General features: G+C 34.8%; 1 protein-coding gene across 6 annotated transcripts in view; it reads left to right on the top strand.

Moving 5' to 3' along the window:
- Window positions 1-24,795, top strand: part of CDKL3 (cyclin dependent kinase like 3) — a 61,816-nt gene that overhangs the window by 6,091 nt on the left and 30,930 nt on the right. For 5 of the 6 annotated variants that reach the window (XM_074313519.1, XM_074313520.1, XM_074313518.1 and 2 more), the window contains 9 exons: window positions 7,532-7,710; window positions 11,499-11,611; window positions 13,219-13,358; window positions 18,049-18,137; window positions 20,084-20,237; window positions 20,344-20,672; window positions 21,792-21,885; window positions 23,341-23,503; window positions 24,298-24,395. In XM_074313519.1, the coding sequence (XP_074169620.1) occupies window positions 7,532-7,710; window positions 11,499-11,611; window positions 13,219-13,358; window positions 18,049-18,137; window positions 20,084-20,237; window positions 20,344-20,672; window positions 21,792-21,885; window positions 23,341-23,503; window positions 24,298-24,395 (1,359 nt within the window). Of the gene's footprint in view, window positions 1-7,531; window positions 7,711-11,498; window positions 11,612-13,218; window positions 13,359-18,048; window positions 18,138-20,083; window positions 20,238-20,343; window positions 20,673-21,791; window positions 21,886-23,340; window positions 23,504-24,297; window positions 24,396-24,795 lie in introns of those variants that run through there. The other variant, XR_012489786.1, reaches the window with a different exon arrangement.

Here is a 24,795-nt window from a genome sequence, read left to right as displayed (position 1 = left end):
CAGCTAGGATTTCACTAGGAAGAAATACATTCAGGTGGGGTACCGCTGTGAGAATAGAGGGAGGGCCGAGCAGGCGACTGCAGAGAGTGGTGATAAGTCAGCCTACAGAGACCAGGTAAAGTGAGATAAGAATGCACAGGTGCCCTGGGGAGAGGTTTCCCAGAACACTCATACTCATCCTGAGGAGTTTGGACTTTTTCCTGAGGACACTGGGAAACCATGGAAGGTTTTTGAGCGTTGCTATAATAGGATAAAAACAAAACCCAAGCTTATTTTGACAAAAGTGGAGAAGTGTGGAGAAAGACAGGGAGATCAGGGGAGAGTCCATTGTGACAGCCCAGATGAAGTGGTAAGGGCTTAGACTACTATAGTGGCAATGGGATGGAAAGAGAGGATGATGGGGGAGATGATGGAAACACAGCAAAAGAGAAATGACAGGATTTGGGAACCTCTTAGTTATAAGAGGGATGCAAACAAATGGAGAAATCAAGGATGGAATCCAAGATTTTTAATTTGGGAGCAGGAGAATTATGCTGACATCAGCAGTAACTGATTTTAGAAGGGGAATTGCTTGCTTTTAGGTACATGCATATATTTTAAAGGACAGTGAGAATTTCTAAGTAAAAATAGTGGTTAGCCATTATATAACATGGCCTCAGGAAGTTGTCAGAATTGGATATGCAGATTTGGGAATCTTCCTCTTACAGACCATGGTTGAAGAGATAAAGATGGATTACTCTTGAAGGGAGAGAGAAAAGTAAAGGTAGTCCTCAGCACCAAGTGCAGAAGAATATCCATGAGGGTGTGTGGGGCAGCAGAGAAAGAGGCCTATACGAGAGCACCCACGTTCTTTTATTCTCTGTATCTAGGACCCAGAATAAAATGATCCCTGTCCCTCACCTCACAGAATGTTATAAAGTTAGTTACCTTTGAGAATTAAGGCAGCAATGACTGAAGTAACAAGGTCCTTTTCATGTTGACAAAAATCAAGAAAGGAAAACTTGGGGCGGCCGGTTGGCTCAGTTGGTTAAAGCGCAGTGCTGATAACACCAAGCTCGCCGGTTGGATCCCCACATGGGCCAGTGAGCTGTGCCCACCACAACTAGGTTGAAAACAATGACTTGACTTGGGGCTCATGGGTCCTGGAAAACCACACTGTTCCCCAATAAAAATTAAAAAAAAAAGAAAGGAAAACTTTATTTTCCTAATGTCTCCGAATTTAAAATGACTGGGTTTTTATATAACTGAAATGTCTGAGATATTGTCTATCATGATACCCCATGTTCTTATTAAGAATTCATGAAGTCAAATACAGTTCAGTATCAGCAAAAGCTCTTCATCTCCAGGAGTATTTGTTTACCTTCTTTTATTTAATAATGAAAACATATTTTCTTTTTTATATTGGTTTCTAGACAGCTCAAATAGAAATTTAATGTTCAGTTGCAGTAACAAACTATAGGAATCTTAGTTTGTCTTTTTCATTCCGGTCGTTTTTATAATTGAAAGTGTTGATCTGGTTAATATTATAAGCCTCTTCAAAACCATTTTGGAAGCAGTCACAATTTAAATGCAAATATTTGGCCACTTACAGGAGAGAAATGGTTATTCATTCTCTCATTTGTTTAGTCAACAAATGTTTATTGAGCATCTTCTGGTAACAAACATTGATTGTACTAGGTGCAGAAGATGCAGCCTTGAGTAAAAGACTTGGTTCCTACCCTTAGGGAGCTTGTTAAATTTTATCCAGTTTTTAGTAAACTTTAGGAATTATAAGTAATTCTGATTAATACTTAAAGACTGTCAATCTTCCTTAGCCCCAACCCCACCCCCACTCCACAAAGTCCTGCTTCCCTAAATTTAGACCTCTTTTACGTATTTTCTTTTTTCTATTCTGCCATCTTAGACATTCGCTCTTGAATATTTTCTTAACTCTGCTTTTGCATTTTAAACTCAAAGTCTTCCAAATAAGGAATTATTATTATTTGAACAATATTGTTAACATTTTAATATTACTTAATATATTTTAATATATTGTTAATATTTTGCTATATGCTTCATCTATTTTGTTTTCTGAAGTATTTTAAAGTAAGTTATAGGCAACCTGACATTTTTATACCTAAATACTCCACTATGTATCCCTTCAAAAAATACATGTTTTCCTATATAACTTCACAATCATTATTACATCGCATAATTAACAGTAATTCCCTAATACCATCTAATACCGAATTTATATTAAAACTTACCCGATTGTTCCTAAAATGTCTTTTACAGCTGATTTGTTAAAATCAGTATCCAATCAAGGACTGCACTTTCCATTTGGTTTAGGGTATTATTTTTTCATATATACATTAGCATGTAATTGTATAACATCTGATTGAAAAGTTGATTGAATTGAAGCTTCAGGTGATTAAGACCCAGGGCCCCTGAGGCTGTTAGAGGATATAGATATTTGAACTCTCTTCTTAGATGGGTGTTTAAATTCAAGCACATAGGGTTATATAGAGCAGAGATATTATAAATCAGATTGTAATATGGAGTTTTATGCAGTTCTAGAGCATTCCACTGTAAGGTAAAGAAGAATCAAACTATTGTTTAAGTTCAAAGTCTGTTGACGCTGTATACAAAATTAACTCAAAATGGACCAAAGACCTGAATGTAAGAGCTAAAACTATAAAACACTTAGGAGAAAACATAGGTGAAAATCCATATGAACATGAGTTAGGTAATAGTTCTTTAGCTATGACACTAAAAGCAATCAAAGAAAAAATAGACAAATTGGACTTCACCAAAATTAAAAACTTTCGTATCAAAGGACACCATCAAGAAGACAAAAAAATCACAGAATGGGAGAAAATGTTTGCAGATCATCCAATAAGCATCTAGTATTCAAGGTATATAAAATACAAGTCAACAACAAAAAAAACAATAATCCAGTTTAAAAATGGACAAAAAACTTGAATAGACATTTCTCCAAAGAAGATACACAAATGTATGATAGAACATGAAATGATGCTCAGTATCATCAGTCATTATGGAAATGCAAATCAAAATCACAATGAGATACCACTTCACACCCACTAGGCTGGCTGTAATTTATAAAATAGACAATAACAAATGTTGGTGAGGAAGTAGAGAAATTAGAACCTCAAACACTGCTGTTGGTAATATAAAATTGTGCAGCTGCAATGGAAAACAATTTGGCAGTTCCTCAAAAAGTTAAGCATAGAATAACTATGTTACCTAGCAATTCTACTCCTAGGTATCTACCCAAGAGAATTGAAAACATATGTTCACATAAAAACCTGCGCAGGAATGTTCATAGCAGCATTTTTCATAATAGTGAAAAAGTGGAAACAACTCAAATGTATATCAGCTGATGAATAAGGTAAATCCATACAACGGAATTTACTCAGCCACAAAAAGAAATGAAGTACGCATACATGCTACAGCATGAATAAACCTTGAAAACATGTTAAATAGGAACATGGTATAAATTCCATTTAAATGAAATATCTGGAACAAGCAAATTCATATTTGTATATGTTCTTTGAAGAAATGTCTATTCAAATCCTTTGCCCATTTTAAAATTGGGTTATATATCTTTTGTATTTTATATATTTTGTATTTTATACATTTTGGACACTAGATTGTATTTTATATATTTTGGATACTAGATGCTAATCAGATATAATTTGCAAATATTTTCTACCACTCTGGGGTTTTTTTTTTCTTTCTTGGTAGTGTTCTATTTAATTCTTTTTTGTAATTTCTTTCTCCTTATAGATATCCTTTATTTGGTGAGATATTGTGTTCATATTTTTCTGTAGTTCTTTCGACATGGTTTCCTGAAGCTTTGAACATATTTAAAATAGCCGATTATAGTCTTTATCTTGTAAGTTTAATGTCTGGGCTTCCTCAGGAAAAGTTTCTTATTGACTGCGTTTCTTTCCTGTGCATGGGCCATACTTGTTTCTATGCATACCTTTTTTTTTTTTTTTTTGAAATTTATAATTTTTTTTTTGAAAACTGGACATTTAATGTAATGCGGCAACTTTGGAAATTCGTTTTCCATCTTTCAGGGTTTGTTGTGGCTCTTTGTTTAGTTACTTTCCTGGACTAATTCTGTGAAGTCTGTATTCATCCTCATGTGTGACCACTGAAATCTTTGTTCAGTTAGCTCAGTGGTTAGCTAATGATTGGTCACAGATTTCCTTAATGTCGGAAACCAATAAATCTCTCAGCCTTATTTACTGAGGGGCCTCTCTCTGTGCGTTGGGACATGTTTTGAACATTCAGGCAGACAGGTTACAACTCCGCCTTAGCCTTACTTACCCTTCCTGCTTGTGCAGTGGCTCAATGTCGACCAGAGGTGAGAGCTTAGGACCATCTCGGATCTTTCCTGGGCATGTGCCCAGCTCTTCATGTGGCATTCTTGATTCTCAGAAACATGTTAGAGCTTTTTAGACCCTTTACGGACATCTGACTTCCAGCCTTCCTCTTTAAGTATTTTGGTCAGCTTGTTTTTTGTCCTGGTGCAGCTCCCTCAGGTGGCTATAATGTTCTACGTTATAGAACTGTCAGAACTGCTAATTCTGACAAAGACTTCAAGGAGGAAAGGCTGTTTACACTGGGCAAACTGAGTTAGATGAAATAAAGATAAGCCTTCTAGTGGGATGTTTTTCAGTGACTTGCTGGACAGGTCAGATAATGACAGTAACCTGGGAATGGGGCTTTGGAGGAGATATAACCCTGTTGATTTTGGAGGCTGTTGGTTTACAAGGCTACCAGGAGCTGGGGAGAGGGGAACAGAAATAGGGCAAGCTAAGAATACTACCGGGCCATATGGTCAGTTTATGTTTTCACTTTTTAAAGAAACTGCCAACCTGTTTTCCAAAGTGGCTGCCCCATTTCACATCCCCACCAACAAGGCATTCCACATCCTCCCCAATATGTGTTATTGTCTTTTTTATTATAGGCATTCTGACGGGTGTGAAGTGGTATCTTTTTTTTTTTTTTTTTTGAGAAGTAAAACTGTCTTTATTCACAGATGACATAATTATCTGTAGAAAATTCTATGGAATCTACAAGTAAGTTAACAGAACTAAGTTTATCAAGGTTGTAGGAGACAAGATCAATATACTAAAATTAATTGTATTTCCATGTATTAGCAACAGACAGTCAGGTATTGAAATTTAAAATACCATTACAATAGCATCCAAAAAATGAAATATTTAGGGAAGATCTGACAGAAGATGAACAAGACTTATCACTGAAGATTTCTAAACATTGATGAGAGAAGTGAAAGAAGACCTACACAAATAGAAATACTATGTTTATGGAGGTCTTAATGTGATGGTGGAAGACCACGGAGAATGTCGTCAAAACATAGAATTTGAAAAGTTGGGATTCAGAGAGTGCTTGCTTTTCAAGAATAACAAAATTCCTCATGTAGTCACGGTGTTAGCTGTTGAAAAGAATGAGAATACTAGGGTATCAACTAGATTGATCTTTCTGCCCCATGTTTAGAGCACTGAGGAGGAGGCTCATGGATCTGTAGTGAGCAGAATGTGTGAAGTGGTATCTTAATGTGGTTTTTCATGTCTATTTTTGTTCACATTATATTCTCAGATTTTGGCATAGTGGCTGGCAGGTAATAATCACCCCATAAAAGGAAAAAAAGGTTAATATAGTTGTATAGATGGCAACTTTAAGGTTGCTTATTACCCTAAGTTAATTTTTTGGCCATTCATGGGTGGAGACTGAGTCAAAACAAGAGCCAATCCCAAGGATTTATAGCAGTAATCTGTATAAACAAGGAAAGATCCCAGATTTCTGTCACTGAGATATTTTCATTTGTGCTGTGAAACATTTTCAGTGATGAGAACATGCTTTATTCATTTGACAAAGTTTTTAAATGCCTTCTTTGTTTTAGGCACTGTACTGAGCCCTGGGGATATAGCTTGAACAAGACAGACATCCATCTATTTTGCTGTCATGGAGCTTACAGTCTAGTGGGAGTTACAAACAAGTAAACAGGCAATTAATAATATAGTATGATAAATACTGTGATGGGCACGTGCAGAATGATGTGGGAACATCTAATACAGGCATCTAAGCTGAGACCTGAGGAAGTAATTGGCCAGGAAAGTGTTCCAGGCAGTTGGAACAGCAAATACATAGAGATGAGACAAACCCTGGAAAATTGGGAAGCTAATAGTCTATAGATTAGAGAAGGAGATTGATAAGGTGAGCAGGGACCAAATCCTACATGACCATTTTAAGGAGTTTCAAATTTGTCCTGTAGGATGGGGAATACTTAAAAGATGAGAAGTAAAGAAGTGACGTGATCACACATGATTTTAAAATAGTATTGTAACTTCATTGCGGACAGGGGTTTGGAGGGGATCAGAGTGAATTCAGGGAGACCAGTTGGTGGTGTACTAATTTTTGGTGAGAAGGCTGAGGGAACTTGAACTAGCAAGAGAAGTAGGAGAGTATGGGAGCTGAGAGAGAAAAAATGGCTTGGTTTCTGGCTTGAGATGTGGGGTCACTAAAGGACTGTGTGGATAAGAACAAATAGGTTTGGGGGAGAAGATGATACAGTTAGTTGTGAATTTGCTGAGTGGGACTTCTTGTAGAATTCCACTTCTTATGGAAACCAGGAGAGATATCTTGGTTAGACATAGAAATGTGGAAATCATCAGTATATAGATAGTTATTAAATCTGTAAGAGTAGATGAAATTGAGATGGAGCAGCCAATAGGTGAGAAGAAGCCCAAGGGAGTATGGTGTCCCCATAACCAAGTGAAGAAAGTAGTCAAAAAAAAAAAAAAAGTAGATGAGTTTGCCCAGGAAGCATGATGTATGAGAAAAGAAAGCCTAAGACCAGAACCGTGCATTCAAGGGACAGATAGAGAAAGAGCTGCCACAGAGATAGAAGGAGACTGGGAGAATCTTAGGTCCCAGAAATCAGGAATGGACGAATGGTTGGCAACACTTATACACTGAGATATCAAGTAAGATATGTACTGAGGGGTGTCTAATGGATGTAGCGACAATGAAGTTGATGACTTTGGGGAGGGCAGTTTAATGAAATGTGGGAGCAGAAGACAGATTACATTACCTTGAGGAGTGAATGATTGGTTAGAAAATGACAATGATTGGTTAGAAAGTGATAACTGGGTAAAGGTAAGGCTTAGCTGTGAAGGAAATGAGGGAACCTGCAGTATCCGGATTGTGCCATGGAGTTAAAGGAAAGTTAAACTTTTCCTGTTAGGAATCTGATTTACCGTTTTAGTATTATGTCTATTTTCTTGGCTTCATTTCATTTTGAGATGATTGATGGGGCAAGAATTGAAAATATATAACTACTTAGCTTTTGCATTGTGTAGTTACCCTTTGCATGTGGTAAGAAAATAGCTTCCCTATCTTAATTAGCTAGATTTTCTCAGTATAAATTTTGAGAGATTCTCTAAGTAATGAAACTTCATTTTATCATATTGCATCTTCTGCTTTGCTTTTTTTTTAGATCATTCATCGAGATATAAAACCTGAAAACATTTTAGTATCCAAATCAGGAATTACAAAACTCTGTGACTTCGGCTTTGCACGAACGCTAGCAGCTCCTGGGGACATTTATACAGACTATGTGGCCACACGCTGGTACAGAGCTCCAGAATTAGTATTAAAAGATACCTCGTATGGAAAGTATGTATATTTGGGGATGTTGCCTGTCCTTTCCTAATCATTTTTCTCCCTCTGGTGTATCTGTTAACCCCACTACTGATATCCCCTCTGCCTTCTGTGTCTGGATTGGAGCTGAAAAAGCCACAGCTCGAAATAGAGCAGAGAGTTCCTGTAGGCACCTGTCCTGCCCTGCTGGCTACTGATGTTGCCGCCATTGCCCTTGGACTCGGTGGGCCCAGCCCAGGAGATCTATGCAGACCTCCCTCAGGCTATATCCCTGGGGCTTTAAGTTGTGCCTCACCTTTGGCAGAGTTGCCTCCTCCACTTAACTTTAACCTCTTTGTTCTGCAAAGATTTTAAAATCGTTTCCCTCACTCTGCCAGTGTTACCATAGGAACTGCCAAGTTTCCTATTTTCTGGATTACGGTCCTGTCTTTGCAAAGACTGGCAAGTAATGACTTTTAAATTATACCGTCCCAGATGCCTCACAAAGTAGCATGGTCTCAGTTTATTGTGAAACAATAGAAACAGTATATGAAACTGCCACCTAATATACAAATAATTCATCTTGAAAAGAACGTAAAGGGACCAAGTTGTACAACTTAATACAAGGAATGGAGGGGGGATGGTTCTCACATGCCATTCTTAGAAACCATTATTCTGGTTTTTGTAATAATATCTAACATTAATAAGCACTTACTTTATGCCAGAAACTATTCTAAATGCTTTACATACCTTAAATCATTTGATTTCCACAAAAAAACCTATAATGAAGGTGCTATTATCATCCTCATTTTAAATAAGAAGACACTAGGGCACAGAAAGATAAACTAATTTGCTTGACGTCACTCAGAGTACCTTTTCAACTGTACTTACCACTGATGCCCTACGCAGACCATCTCTCTCCCTCAGTTTCTTCATCTGTATAATGGAAATAATAATAGGGCCAACTTCCAAGTTTGTTGTGAGGATGAAATGATTTAATGAATGAAAAAGGTTAAAATGTAGTAAATACTCAGTAAATGTAGCCTCTATAAGATCTATCTAAGTCCCAGTTTTACCCTCTCTTCACGATATAGCTTAAGTTCCTTTTCTAATGCATTCCTAGTCCTTATCTCTTGCCCCCAAATCATATCCCCTTCTGAATCCTCTTGTACATTATCTGCAAATTTAGTGCCAGTTAATATTAAATATGGCCTAGTTCTACTCTAGCTCTTGTTTTCTTTTATAAATACTTGTTGCTGAAAGATAAGTTCCTTGAGGAGAGGTATAATATCTTGTATTCCACAGAACCAAAGTTGGTGCCTTGTACGTGGTAAGTTTGGATTCTATTGTGTTTGAAATAAATTTGCTTGTGAATCTTTTCTTCTTTAGTCTTTTTATTGTAAGACAAAATACACATACAAGAAAAGCCCACACAATAAACATATAGTTCCACCACCAGCTCAAAAAATAGAATTTTGTTGGCCACCCCAGAAAACCCTCATGTGCCCTATTCCAATACAACACCTTCTCTTCCCCCCAAAGTAATCATGATATTGACTTTTATTATAATCAGTGCCTTGCATTTCTTTATAGTTTTATTACCCAAAAGTACATCAGCTTGGTTTAATCTAGCCTTTTTTTAATGACAGCTTTTTTGAGATATGAATCACATACCATACAATTCACAGAGTTGTGCAACCATCACCATAATCAGTTTTAGAACATTTTCATCACCCCCAAAAGAAACCCTGTATCCATTGACAGTCACTAGAAAGCTAATGATTGATCTTAATTTTACTGTTTCTCACTGAAACTTATAAATTGCTATTAAGTTTTTTAAATTTGTGAAATAAACAAGCTAATAAGTTCCTATTATATCATCCAGTTTTTGTTGTAATGTGGACTTGAAAAATCGTATACAGTAATTAAGTCATTTATTCCTTAAAATCATTATCTGGCAATAGCAATTTATGTGTGTGTGCACACACACACACACACACACAGAGACACCCTTCCTTCCTTTTAAACAGAAATAGTAGCATACAATGCATAGTACAGAATCTTGCTTTTTTTCCTCTTTTAATTTTTTAAATTAATAGACTACTTTTTAAGAGCGATTTTAGGCTTACAGAAAAATTGAGCAGAAAGTACAGAGTTCCCATATCCCCCACTCTATCCTTCCCACACTGTACAGTTTTCCTCTTATTAACATCTTACATTAGTTTGGTACATTTTTTAGAATTGATAAACCAATATGCATTATCATTAAAGTTCATAGGTCAACAACCACAAAACTACTTAGCTATTGAGACAATGAATTACTTTTTTTCCATCCCTCTCTTTCCTTCCTTCCTTCCTTCCTTCCTTCCTTCCTTCCTTCCTTCCTTCCTTCCTTCCTTCCTTCTTTCCTGTTGTTGTTTAATTTCAATGAAAATATCTTTGTAGAAGAGTACACATTAGCGGTCAAAAACACTTAGAATTTTCTGAGATGTTTCAAATAGCTTTTCCCATTTCCTAAAATGTGTCTTGAAAAAAGATTTATCTTAAGTGAACAGGTAAGAGAGACCTTGGAATCTTCGTACAACACTTGACAGGGTGGCTTGAGGACTGTGAACCTCTGACACTTCATACTAGAAATAAGTACTTGTTCTTGAAATAAGGGGCCCTCAGCTACATCAATGAAGTCACCAAATCTATGTAGCCTGACTATTCTCTCAGGGATCTGAGATGCCTTCTCTTCTATGAAATCTATTTTTCACTTGTGTTGAAATATTTCTAATGCCACTTTTCCATCAACTTCCAGAATTTCAAATGGAAGATCTTTATAAGGTAAAGCACGAGAATCTTTTGTGAAAGAACGTAGGTTCTCTTTTGCTGGCATTGACTCATCAAGTCTCTTATTCAAAACTACATTACAGCAGAAGGCTCCAGCTCGTGTAGATAGACCCATCTCATCCCTTTAACAGCTGAATAACATTTCATTGTGTGGTTGTACAAAAATTTACATAGCCATTCCTGCACTGATGGAGGTTCAGGTTGTTTTCAATATTTTTCTATCACAAGCAGTGCTGCAATGAAGTTCTTATATAATTTATCTTCGTGCACATGTTTGAGTAGAGTTTGGATAAATTTCTAAGAATAAAGTTGTTTGGTCAAAGTATGTACATTTTGAATTTTGGTAACTTTTGCCAATTTTCCCTCCAAGTAGTTTACATTCCCAGAACAACAGTACGTGGGAGTATTCATTTTCTATAACCTCACCAACAGTGATCAAATGTTATAATTTTTATCAGTTGTATCAGTAAAAACTAGATCTCATTGTTGTGTTTATTTACATTTCTTCCGAATGTGAGGTTGAGCATCCTTTTCATCTATTTAAAAGGCCCAGTGATATAAACTATCTTTTAACAAACTGATTATATAGAAATTATGATGATTCACAGTGCATTAAGATAAATAAATGAAGTGCAAGTGGCAAAATGTTTAAGATTTGAAGTTTTTACTTTTTAAATACAAGATGATTTTATGTTCAATTCTAATTCATAAACCATTTATCATAATGTCCTTATATAAGTATCTGAAATAATTTTAGAATTACAGTTACTTTTTACCTGGACTACTATATGACTTCTCATGCAACTTAAATATAAGGTAAAATGTGATAATATTTAATGTATATCCTAAAGTTGGCATATGATATTACAGTGAAAATGTATAAATGATACCACTTAACGATTTTTTTCCTTTGGGTATTTTAAAAGTTTTTTAGAAAAGGTATTTTATATATTTCTCCATGAAAAATGATTTATTCTTGTCTGTTTCAGACCTGTGGATATATGGGCTTTGGGCTGTATGATCATTGAAATGGCCACTGGAAATCCCTTTCTTCCTAGCAGCTCTGATTTGGATTTACTTCATAAAATTGTTTTAAAAGTAGGTAAGTATTACTGAAATATACTGTTAAATGCCTAAAATAAATATTGCCAGATCAATTCTGCTTGATTTTCAAATTTAGTTGTTTGTTATAGTAACAGGGAAGCATATTGTTTTGATAAATGGCACCAGATGGATGCCTTGGGCTGACAAAGAAGGTAGAAAATTCTCTTGTTTTTACAAATAATATTTTTTTTGGCCAGGATGCAAACAGCTAAGCCATATGTTGTTGATGGTTGATAATAAGAAAAATAGGAATATACTTCAGTTTGTCCGAAAGTTGTTTTAAAATTAGGCTTCTACAAATATTTAAATCTCTCAAAGAGGACTTTTAAGTAATAGAATTGACTTAGATGCTTTTTTTAAAGCACTTGGAGATAGAAAATCAATTATTTACTGAGGAAACTATTTTTTTTACCACAGTTGATAACCAAATAGCTAAATAACGTATTCAAAAATATATCTGATGAAAGCTGAATTATTTGATTATCTGCTTTAACTACCCAAATATTTTGATGGATAGCCTTACTCATGGAGTTTCAATGATTTGTTTTTTTAAATGTTTCTGAATGAGGAGCTGGAGGAGCCCTTTTTGTGGTGGGGAAGCTGTACATAAACATGTAATTACAGAATCATGAGGAAGGTACTGTAAACAACTATAAAAACTGAAATTTAGATAAATATTGATTAAAGATACAATTCAGAACCTTAAAGCATCACACTTTTTTGTGTTATCTTTCAAATTCTGATAATGAGATTAATGTTAGAAGGAACCTTAGAAATGATGGGATCAATTTTGTCTTTTTTTTTTTTTTTTAATTGGGGAATATTGGGGAACAGTGTGTTTCTCCAGGGCCCATCAGCTCCAAGTCGTTGTCCTTCAATCTAGTTGTGGAGGGCGCAGCTCAGCTCCAAGTCCAGTCGTCATTTTCAATCTTTACTTGCAGGGGGCACAGCCCACCATCCCATGTGGGAATTGAAGCGGCAACCTTGTTGTTGAGAGCTTGCGCTCTTAACCAACTGAGCCATCCGGCAGCCCCGATTTTGTCATTTTGTAAATGAGGAAACCGAGGCACAGAAAAGGAGATTTGCCTAAGGTTGCAGAACTAGTTATGGCAAAACTGGTGCTAGAACTTAGCTGTCTCTACTTCTATTTATAGTTCTTTCCATTCTACTACGTTATAGCCATGTTTTTCTTTGCAATAGTTCTATTTCTAAATAATTTTAATATTTTAAGCTGTTTTCAGTAAGGCTTTGTTGATGAACACTTGCTCGTGAAACCATTGACATAACCATATGGAAATATATAAAAGTTTGTATGCACTTTTCCTGGTAGCATGATATATTATGTATTACAATATTTTGGGGAAAAGAAACGAAACTGGTTATTTTACATTCTCTACTGCCTATGTGCTATCAACAGGTTACTGGAGAACCTTCAGTTTTTTATGCTATGTTCAGATAGTTCCTTGTTCAACTTTGAAAAATTAAAAGAACATAATTGTTATTCTCCCTTTTCAGTAATTTAATGCAACCACATAGCAGTTTGATTATTTTGATTGTAGACTAATTGCCATGATTCTTATATACATATTTTTTTTCTCTTTTCAGGCAATTTGACACCTCACTTGCAGAATATCTTCTCCCAGAGTCCCATTTTTGCTGGGGTGGTCCTTCCTCAGGTTCAACACCACGAAAATGCAAGAAAAAAATACCCAAAGCTAAATGGATTATTGGCAGATATAGTTCATGTATGTTAAGAGATAAAGGACTTATTTCTGGGAAATTTACATACATCATGATACAGTTTTAGGATATTACTTTAATGAAATTCCAAAAGGATTCGTAAAGTAATGTTATCTATTGAAAGTTACTATATTCCTCTGTGTCTGTCTTTAGTTCAGAGAAATTAAAATTCATAGGCTTAGAATGGAAAGTTCCCTAGGATAATCCTGTTTATTGTCTTTAGTTTACCCCAATTTTAATGATAATTAGGGATAAACTGGAACAATTCTAAGGACTTACCATGTTCATCACCGCCTTTTCATAGCCAGTCCGCCCAAGTTAGGGATCTGTTCCCTGTACAGTGGTATCCTGACCTGTCTACAAGGCATTGGCAGCTGCACTTGTAATGTTTGAAGACACACCAGTGCAGAAATTCACCTTAAATTTCATTTTAAACTAGGTAATAAATGTACCGACACACTTAGTACAAAATGCAAAAGGTAAGAAAGTTTGCTGTGAAAAGTGACTCTGTTCTAATTTATTTTCTCTATCCAGCCAATTTCCTTTACCAGGGTCAAATCAGGTATCTTACTGCTAATGTACAGCCCTTAAAAAAATGTGTTTACCTAAAGTTCAAAGCAAGTATAGTGTGGTGTTTTTAAGAATAGTCTCTGGAATCACATAGACGACGTTTAAAACCCAGCTCTGTCACTAATGAACTCTGTAACCTTGGGCAAGTCACTTCATCTCTGTGCCTCAGTTTACTGGACTATAAAATGATGTTAACAATATTTTTTGGAGCTGGAGGATTAAATGAGGCAATGGTGGAAAAGTTCTGAGCACAGAGCCTTGAATAAGCTGTCAACAAATGTTCATATTAATTATTGTTGTTGCTGTTATTTAGATAAACTTAAACATATGAGACCTCTAAAGACTAGTCTTGAAGGAAAAAAGTTATTTCATTGGTACCTGGAGAGAACTAGAGTTTATTAAGGATCAGATTTGTTTACTATTAATACATTTTCAGTTTAATGTCTTTTTTTCAGTTTTTAAATTATACAGAGAATATATAATGATTATAGAGAAGGTAGAAAATACATGATAAACAAAAAGGAGAAGTTAAGATTTTCCCGACTTCCATAATCCAGAAAAAATTACTATTAACATTTTGGTTTATATACTCCTAGACTTTTCTCCAAATATATGCATAGAAATTCATACTTTTTAAGTGCTGCCTCTGGTTACAGACCCAGTGCATTAAACCTCAGCTCTAACACTTTCGAGCCATGTGGCGGTGAGTGAGTTTATTAATCTCTTTTTGTCCTCCACTGTGAAATGGGAGCTGTGGTACAATGAGAAATATATACAATCATGTACCACATAATATCTTGGTCGATGACAGACCACATATACAGTGATCCCACAGGATTATAATAGAGCTGAAACATTCCTATTGCCTAGTGATGTTGTAGCTGTTGTAAGGTTATACGTAGCACAAAGCATTACTCCCATGTTTGTGGTAATGCTGGTGCAACAAACCTGCTGTTGTATAAAAGTATAGCACATGCAATATGTACAGTACATCATACTTGATAACGATAATAAGCAACTATGCTACCGTTTCCCCAAAAATAAGACCTAGCTGGACAATCAGCTCTAATGCACCATTTGGAGCAAAAATTAATATAAGACCTGGTCTTATATAATATAACATAACATAACATAACATAACATAACATAACATAACATAACATAACATAACATAATATAAGATGCGGTCTTATGTTATAGTAAAATAAGACCAGGTCTTATATTAATTTTTGCTCCAAAAGACACATTAGAGCTGATTGTCCAGCTAGGTCTTATTTTTGGGGAAACACGGTACTGGTTTATGTTAAAGAAATGTATGCTTTTTAAAAGGTATCATATTTTACACATGATATGTAACCTGTTTATCATCACTTAGTATATTATAAACATATTACCATGTCAATAAATATGGAACTACATGGTAATTTTCCATGGTTACATAGTATTTCATTGTATGACTATACTATGGTTGTTTTAACTGATCTTGCAATTTTGGACATTTGTTTTCAGGTTTTTTTCCCTCCCTTTTGGTAAAGATGCTATAATTAACATATTTTATATATGCTTTTATGAACTTGTTTAATTATTTGTTTAGGATAAATTCCTAGAAGTTTGAGTAGTAGGCGAACAGGTTTATATTTTTTCGAATTTTTTTTATATATTTTGCTATTTTTTCTCCTGAAGGATTTCACCTATTTATACTCAAGTTCTCTCAGGTAGCATTGGATGTAAATTCCCACTCTAGCATTGGATATTATAATTTAAAAAATATTTGCTAATTTAATAGGCTAGAAATAGTATGTTTATTTTTTTAAATTACACTTGCATCATTACAGGAAAAGTTGAACATTTTATTAATACTAATTGGTCATTTGTATCTCTTATTTTAAGAATCAATCTATTTGTCAATTAGAATATATTTTTTCATATTTATTTGTAAAACAATAAGCATATTAGTCTTGTCATATAAGTTGTAAATACTTTTTTTCAACTTGAATAAGCAAGCCAATGATTTCAAATGCTGCATTTATCATAGACAAAATACTTACACATGCTAGGGTCTGTTTCTGTGTCATTGATTTCTCTCTCTAGTATAAGTACCATTTTGATTGATTATTGTAACTTTAAAATACATCTTAATATCTGGGGTAGAACATATATTTTTTCCTATATTTAAATTTTGTAAACAACTTTACTGTAGTGTAATTTACATACAGTAAACTACACATACTTGAAATGTACAATTAGATGAGTTTTGATAGATGTATACACCTATGAAATCACCACCACAATCAAGATACCTAACATTTCCATCAGCCCCCAAAATGTCCTCGTGTCCTTTCGCAATCCATCTTTTCCTCCATTCCTGGCCCCAGATAACCACTCATTTGCTTTCTGTCACTGCAGATTAGTTTACATTTTCTAGAATAGTGTATAAATAGAATCACACAGCATGTACTCTTTTATGTCTGTTTTTTTTTTTAACAGCATTATGGTTTAGAGATTCATTCATGTTTTTGCATGTATCAGTAGTTTGTTCCTTTGTTTGCTGAGTATTATTCCATTGTATGGATATAATAGTTTTTTTAATCTATTCCTGTTTTGGGGTTGTTTCCTATTTTAGGCTATTACAAATTAAAAAGTGCTATGAATGTTCACATACAAGTCTTTGTGTAGATGTATATTTTTATTTCTCTTGGGTAAATATCTAAAAGTGGAATGGTAGGTTTAAAGTATGTATATAATTTTTAAAGAAACTGCCAGTCTGTTTCTCACAGTATCATATTTTATATTTTCCAAAATAGGGCATGTATTTTTAAATTTTCTGAGTTATATTATTCACAGAAGGACTAATTTGTCTGCCTCTAATAGGCTATGACTTGCACAGACCTTTGAGCATTTTTCTTGTTAAGTTTTATTGATGGATCACTACTATGCTCTAAAATAAGCACATATTTTTTAGCTGGTTGCAGTTTTAAGGATCTGGGTATTTCCACATCACACGGACTCAATTTCACTTTGAGAGTCAACTTTTTTTTATTGTGGTAAAACACGTAACGCGAAGTCTACCCTCTAGCCAAATTTTAAAATGTACAGCACAGTATTGTTAATTATATTCATATTATTGTGTAGCATATCTCTACAACTTTTACTGTGAATCAATTTAAACCTATACATTTTGAAATAAACTAAAGTGTAATCTGTGCAATTACCTTGGATTTTCTGGATTTTAATTCTAGCTCTTTTACTTAGGAGATCTTAGAGAAGTTACTTGACCTCTCTGGGCCTCAGAATCCTCATCTGTACAATGAGGATAATAATAATAATAGCTACCTTTAGGGTTGTTGTTGGGATCAAGTAACAGGAAAAGGCTGGACAAAGTGTTGTGCGGATGCAGCAAGCATCAATAAAAGTTACCTATCATTATTATGTTTTGCCTTCTTTCAAAGGAAGAATGAAAATTATAAGGCACATGGCTTTTATTCAAATTCTATCTTTAATATTTTGATTAAAGAAATGTGTTTTATTTATAATTATAGTTATTTAATTGTATATAGAACTCTTCCTTCCATTTTCTGTTTTGTTTTGTGGGTGTTTTTCATTGTTTCTCCACTCAGTTGAAGTACTCTCCAGGTAGGGAAACAGAAAAGATGTTCAATAATGGATTATTGAAAAATTTGAGGGCTTGAATATTCGTGAGATTGTATTATGCTATAGAAAGAACACTGGATTAGGAATCAGACAATATGAGTTAAAATTCTAGTTTGGCAAATCACTAATAATTCTTCTAGCGCTGTAAAATGGAAATGATAATCCATGAACTTTCCACTTTCAGGGCTGAGAAGAGGATCGAAATGAGCTAATTAATTTCTGCTAATTCCAGCAGAAACAGACTGACTCCTAGAATCATAGGAGTAATAATGCTTTACAAGTACAAATTTCTTAGGGAAGTAAATGGTCAGAACTCACTGTCAGAAATTCCTGAGGTCTAATTCTATCTTTTCCAGAACGCTTTTAGTTCTAGGTAATTAATTGCCTATACGCTTGTCAAATAAATTTAATTTTTGCCTTATGGAGACCTGTTAAGAGCTTATTTAATCCTAGAATCTTTTTTACATTTTCTAGGCTTGTTTACAAATTGATCCTGCTGAGAGAATGTCATCTACTGATCTCTTGCATCATGAGTATTTTACTAGAGATGGATTTATTGAAAAGTAAGTATTATGAGTGAGTGTGGATTTTTTAGTGTTTGGTATTAGGAAACTTGACTAACATGAGAATTGCTACATAGGTTAATGTTACACAACAGAAAAATTCAATTTAACAAAAACTTACTGAGTTCCTGTGTTGACTAGGTATATGGTAGACTTACGGGTATCATGATAAAAATTCTAATAATAAAAATAATTACAGTTAACATTCATTACACAATCACTATTTCCTAGGATGTGTGCTATGCATGTGAGATGTATATTCAGTGGTCATCATTGGCCAGAGATAACATTAAATAAACAATCAATATTTTCTAGCTTTATTCCCATTTGGACCTCTGACTCAGAATAGTCCAGTTTTTCCTCTTCTGATAGCATCTCTGATTTATATATTATAATGAAGATTCATTTTCTTTTTTTGTTTGTTTTGAAGATTCATTTTCAAAATGACTTTTTCTCTGCTTTACTTACTCTCTGTGGCAGTGCCTGTTGTCATTTTCTCCCCACCGAATTGGAAGTTCGCTCAAGACAGGGACCATGCCTCTTACAGCCATTCTGTGTCCCACATTATCTACATAATATATAATAACAATGTAGATTCATAAATCGACTATATTTCTTAAAAAAAAAATACCCACCATTTTCTATTTGGGCTTTGAATGAAACAGGAAAAGTTTCTCATTAATTGTAAAATCATTCAGTTGGCCTTTAGATGTGATGTCAGAAAGATGGACATCAATTAAAAATGAGATGGAGTTAAGATCAGGCATGGAAAAGTCCAGGAACTGCCATTGAAGAGAGACTAGAATAGAAAAAGTCAAAGAAAAGGGAATCCTTGAGAGTAACTAGGCTATTCAGGAATCTTAATCTGAAACAAAAACATGAGAAGATATGTTGAAAGTGCCATTAATGAAAGGTGCCACTTGTTTTGTATCAGTTCTACATAGACTAAGTTGGTATCTCGTAGGTATTTAGGTACTAGGATTTTACTATTACGCGTGAAAGTTCTTGAGTCCAAATGACCGAACCCTCACAAAGTGTTTGGGGAAGACCTTTTCCTTTGATAAGAGGCCTCTTCCTTTCGTGGACCTTCTACAATGCAAGGGAGTTTAAACAAAAGTGTGACATTTTCTCATTCAGCCAAAGGAATCACATTGGCTGTTTTCTTCATCTCCTCACACTACCCTTTGCCAGACATGTACCCTGCAAAGCACCAACGAGATTTGCCTGAACTAGGGAAGAATTCATTCATGGACTGATACTTTAAAACTTCCCCAAATTGATAGCAATAGCTGATTCAAGGAGATGAACTGTGCAACTCAGGAACATGGGTGGGAAGGAGACTTTTCAGTGCAGTCTTTTGACTTTTGAGCCATATGAATGGATTTTGTATGTCAAAATAACTTTTTAAATATTTTAGTATATGTGCTGCCGAAGCGAGCACAAAATAACTTTTTTAAAAAAGAAAGTCAAACTAAAACCAAAACAACCTCCCTTCATTGTTGATGTTCTGTTACATTTGGTACTGAAAATTTTTCGCTAGAGTAAGATTTCAGAAACTAGTTTGTTCATTTTTTAAGTACTGTTACTTTAAAGAACCACAGAAAGGACAAAGTAGGCTGAGTCTTCCTTGAATAGTCTATTTCTCAAAATTAAAAGCAAGACTTTTATTGAGTAAAGTTTGCATCACAAAAGGAATCTAACTCATATAAGTCTATTTTGTAACCATTTTATGTAGTAAATTCCCATGGCAAAATTGAAAGACATATCTTTACCAGGAAGCAATTTATATTAGGTAAATATTGGACCATCTCTTGGCATCCATTACTGATGACTTATTTATGTTGTGGCTGCAATGTAAATTAATTTATTAAATGGTCCATTAAAGATAAAATATTCTAACTACATAAATAAAAATATTATTGGTTGATAATTGCTTGTTTTATCAGATTCATACCGGAACTAAGAGCTAAATTACTACGAGAAGCAAAAGTCAATTCATTCATAAAGCCAAAAGAGAATTCTAAAGAGAATGAATTTATTAAAGAGGAAAGAAAAACCATATATACCAATACACTGCTAAGTACTTCAGTGTTGGGAAAGGTAAAAACTGGTTTTGTTTTTAGTCAGTATAATTGTATGATAGCTAGCACTCTAATGATAAAAATTACTGTTCTCCTGACTGAGATTTTGGATGTATCTATTCCAGGAAATGGAAAAGGAGAAAAAATCCAAGGAAATCAAAGTCAGAGTTACTAAAGTCAAAAGAGGAAAAGGAGATATCTTGGAACCAAAAAAGACAGAGTATGAAGGTCGACATTGTCAACAGGATGCAATTGAAAATGCTCATTCCATGTCTCAAGATACAACACCTATCATTAATGAGCCATCATACCCTGTTAATCCCAGCACTAGTTCCAGTGGCATGAAAGATGACCCACATGCTGGTGGTAGTATGACAATGCCACCCATCAATCTAACTAGCAGTAATTTGATGGCTTCTAATCCCAATTCAAATCTCTCCCTCTCTAACTCAAGGTGAGTTTTAACAGAAAAGAGACAAGGAAATGGACCTAGTTCGTACAACATTCCTATCTAATGATGGTAGTTCAAAGAATCAAGTTCATAGTGTCTGTACATAAACTGAATTTAAAGATACATTGAAATTATAATCATACAATGGGCATTACTGAGTTCTTCTCATGAATGCTCTAGAAGAAATTAACTTTTCTTGGTTATATATTATAGATGTTTAATTTTTCACTAATGCCTTTTGGAAAAACCTCATTAAAAATTTTTTTAAAAGACCCTCAGAAAAATTTATTTTCATTTGAAGAGATAAAAAGGTGATATGACCTAAGTTCTGGTCATATTGATGTGACTTTGTATAACTAAGTAGGCTTTATTTTTCTATCACAGCAAATTCTCTAAATGGAGAAAGGATAGCTAAAACAATCTTTTATAGTCAGATAGCCTGTCAAGGTCAAATATTTGGGGAGGAAAACAACATCTTGGGCTAGTTTTAGATTTAGTTACTGATGCAGATTTAGAGACTGGTCCATGAGTCTGTTAATCAAAGGCAGTGTGAGATGGCTGTCTAAGGCATCGGGGCGAGTTCTAAATTTAGGGCAACTACTATGTGTCTAAATGAGGAAGGAGACTAGGTTCAGTATCCCACGTTGATCCTAGTAGACTGGTTTGGGCTATAAATTGTGAAGTTTAGTGGCCTGCAGAGGTGGACAAGTGGACATGTCTGTGTCAGTCAAAAGCTACGGTGGGTTACAGACAGCAGGAGCTCAGTTGTTCTTGAAGTGACCCCAAATCCATGGCTGCATTAACCGTGGTTGGAAACTAGCCTTGACAGCAAGCTCGGAAATTCAGAAACCTAATAGTTAAGAGATCCAGGTTCAGAAGAGATGCAAGCTGGAGTATCCCCACAACATGGCTGTCACCACTGATGTTAGCCATGAGTGAGGTGTCCTCCGCTCTGTTTTCACTTCTCTACTTAGAGCATTTCCCACTTAAGGACTGACCATTGTATTTTGGCTCTCCGTGTTCAACCAGCAGACTTCCATGATGGAACTTATTCATTATTGAAGCTAAAACAGATGCATTTCTGGGGAGTTCTAATAACTTCTCATTTTTTAAAAATAATAGGATAACTGAAAGAGTGAAAAAAAGACGTACTTCTTCACAATCTATTGGACAACTTATGTCTACTTGTAGGCAAGAGGATACAGGTGCCATTCAAGTAAGGCAAGAAGCTGGTCATTGAAATATGGACTCTTTCAACATTATTCATGCCCCTCCCCCTCCCCTGTCTTTTCCCCCATATCCAGGGCTCTACTCTAACATTTTTTAAAATGCACTTTTCCTTTCTTTTTTTTTCCTTGAGATGAAAATAGGCCATCATTTCCTTAGTGCTTTCACAATTTTAGTTAATTTCTTTTAAGTTGATTTGTGTTTTTAATGTGTGACTTGGGGCAGGGGGTAGTTAAGATTTTCACCTTTAAAAGCCGTAAGACTTTGGTTTTTCACTTCCAAAAAATGTTTTTAATATCTTACTTTATAGATTAAAAGCAATTGCCAAATAGACATATTTTGCTTTTCACTAGAAAAAATAATCAGTGTAGTTTATTTCCTCATTTTTTACATAGGAAAGTAGCTTGTGTAGAATTCAAGCACAGTGTTATTTACAATAATAAAAAACTGAAAACAACATAGATTCATCCAGAAGCAAGTAAATGGTTAAGTACATTACAGTATATCCACACAGTGGGATACTACTCATTGCATTGTGGAAGAATGTTCTAGGAAACTTTTTACGTCTGTTGTCAAATGAGCAAAAACAGCTAACATAGGGGCCGGCCCAGTGGCTCAGGCGGTTAGAGCTCTGTGCTCCTAACTCCAAAGGCTGCCGATTCGATTCCCACATGGGCCAGTGGGCTCTCAACCACAAGGTTGCCAGTTCAATTCCTCCAGTCCCGCAAGGGATGGTGGGCAGCACCCCCTGCAACTAAAATTGAACACGGCACCTTGAACTGAGCTGCCGCTGAGCTCCCGGATGGCTCAGTTGGTTGGAGTCTGTCCTCTCAACCACAAGGTTGCCGGTTCGACTCCCGCAAGGGATGGTGGGCTGTACCCCCTGCAACTAGCAACTGGCAACTGGACCTGGAGCTGAGCTGCGCCCTCCACAACTAAGATTGAAAGGACAACAACTTGACTTTAAAAATAAATAAATAAATAAATAATTTTGGGAAAAAAAACAAAACAGCTAACATAAAAGGTTTTCCAGAATACTGCATTCACAAGTAATTTTTTTCCTTTGGGTTTTCCTAGTGTCCAGAGCATATCATTTTGTAAATAGAAAAATAAATTATTAATAAAGTGAACCGAACCATTTGTCCAAAGTCAGAGTACAGTGAATAGGATTAAAAACTAAAAGTTCAAATTGTGGTACTCATGATCAAGACTGTTATTCTCAGAATATTTAGGATGCTAAGAAAAGTTTGCTTTATGAAACTTTTATTGGTGTTTGATCTATTTATTGGTATTCTATTCTACTTCTTAATTATTAAAATAATCTTGCAAAGATAATCATTGTAATGCCTGTCTTATATCATCCGAATGGCTAATAATTCTAGACTTGTCATTTAATAAATAGTGACACATCTTTCTTCAAATTAACTTTTGTTTGTTTGTTTAGAGCCAAATGGAGAAGGGCGTATTTAATGAGAGAGCAGGTCAAAGTCACCAAATGGCAAATGGAAACAAAAGGAAGATGAATTTTTCCAGATCTGGCAGGAAAGAATTCCATTTACCAGAACTGCCTTTTACAATTCAGTCAAAGGAGATGAAAGGAATGGAAGGTACATATTTATCACATAATGTAAAAAATCTCCAGATGTTATCTTTAACAAGATTGTTTTTTGTAATGTACCTTAGATGTTATAATGTGATTTAGGTAGAAAACAGTAAAGTACTGCAAAAAATATTTTCAGTCGTTGAGAATTTTTTCCCCATAGTCAATAAGGGATGAGACTTAAAGGAGATAATTTTAAAGAAAGGTTAAGAAGGTACAAATTTCATTAGCTCAATATTGTTGAAAGGGTAGAATGGTTTTGAGGAAGGTGGTTTTGGTTTAGTGTATGACCTGGAGCAAAGCAATTTTTTGTTTCTCCATGATTATTTGACCGTATAGTAGCAGGAATGATATATGTGCTTCAGGCATCCCCAAAATTTAGTAGATTAAGATTTATAACATGTATTGAGCTCTTAAAATGAAACTCATTTTTTTGGCAGAGTAAATGTTATGTTTCTTTGAAGAACAGTGACACCTTGTGAAAAGTTAATATAATAGCAAGAATATAGTACTTGCACAGTTCAAGAGGAATTATCTGATCCATTCAACAGTTACACTCAGAATTTAAACAATAAATGTCTTCTTGTAATGGTAGATTATTTGTAAAGTTATAAAACAAATCATTCATGATTGGCACATTTTACCATTACAACTCATGATCTGTTCAGTTCCTTTATAATAAAGTGAGAAACTGACTTTAGTGGATATCAGAATTTCCATTTGGAATTCTTCTTACAAAGGAAAGTAAAATGTCAAGGTAGGAGTAACAAGTTGTCATTGTTGTATATATTTTTGCAAAAGTTAAACAGATAAAAGTGCTGAAGAGGGCATCAAAGAAAACAGAGTCATCTAAAATACCAACTTTACTTAATGTGGATCAAAATCAAGAAAAACAAGAGGTAAAACTTTTTTTGTTTATAGCTTTTTCTAAGGAATGCTGTTTCGAACCCTTGACTAGGTGTGTAAATTTAGCTATTATCGTTGGAAAATTATATAAAAACTCAAGATTGTAATCTTTGAACTCAAGAAACAGATCTATATTTTCCTAGAATAACCAATTACTAAATAAAGGTTTTAAAAAGTTTTTTGGGGGAGTACTGAATACCAGTACTCATTTGAATGCTGGAGCGATTAGAAGATGGTAACCAAGGAAAAGAGTATGTGTGTTATGTGTGTAACCTAATACCGGATGAGTAAACCATGCCAGAGGAAATGAATAATGTTATAAACAAACTCGTATGGTTAGACCTGGCCCCAAGAATAGATGTGTTTGTCTTTAACCTCTTCCTTCCTGTTTTT

The sequence above is a fragment of the Rhinolophus sinicus genome, linkage group LG10 (assembly GCF_036562045.2).
Source record: "Rhinolophus sinicus isolate RSC01 linkage group LG10, ASM3656204v1, whole genome shotgun sequence".
NCBI classification, from domain to species: Eukaryota; Metazoa; Chordata; class Mammalia; order Chiroptera; family Rhinolophidae; genus Rhinolophus; species Rhinolophus sinicus.
This window is presented reverse-complemented; position numbering and strand designations above follow the sequence as displayed.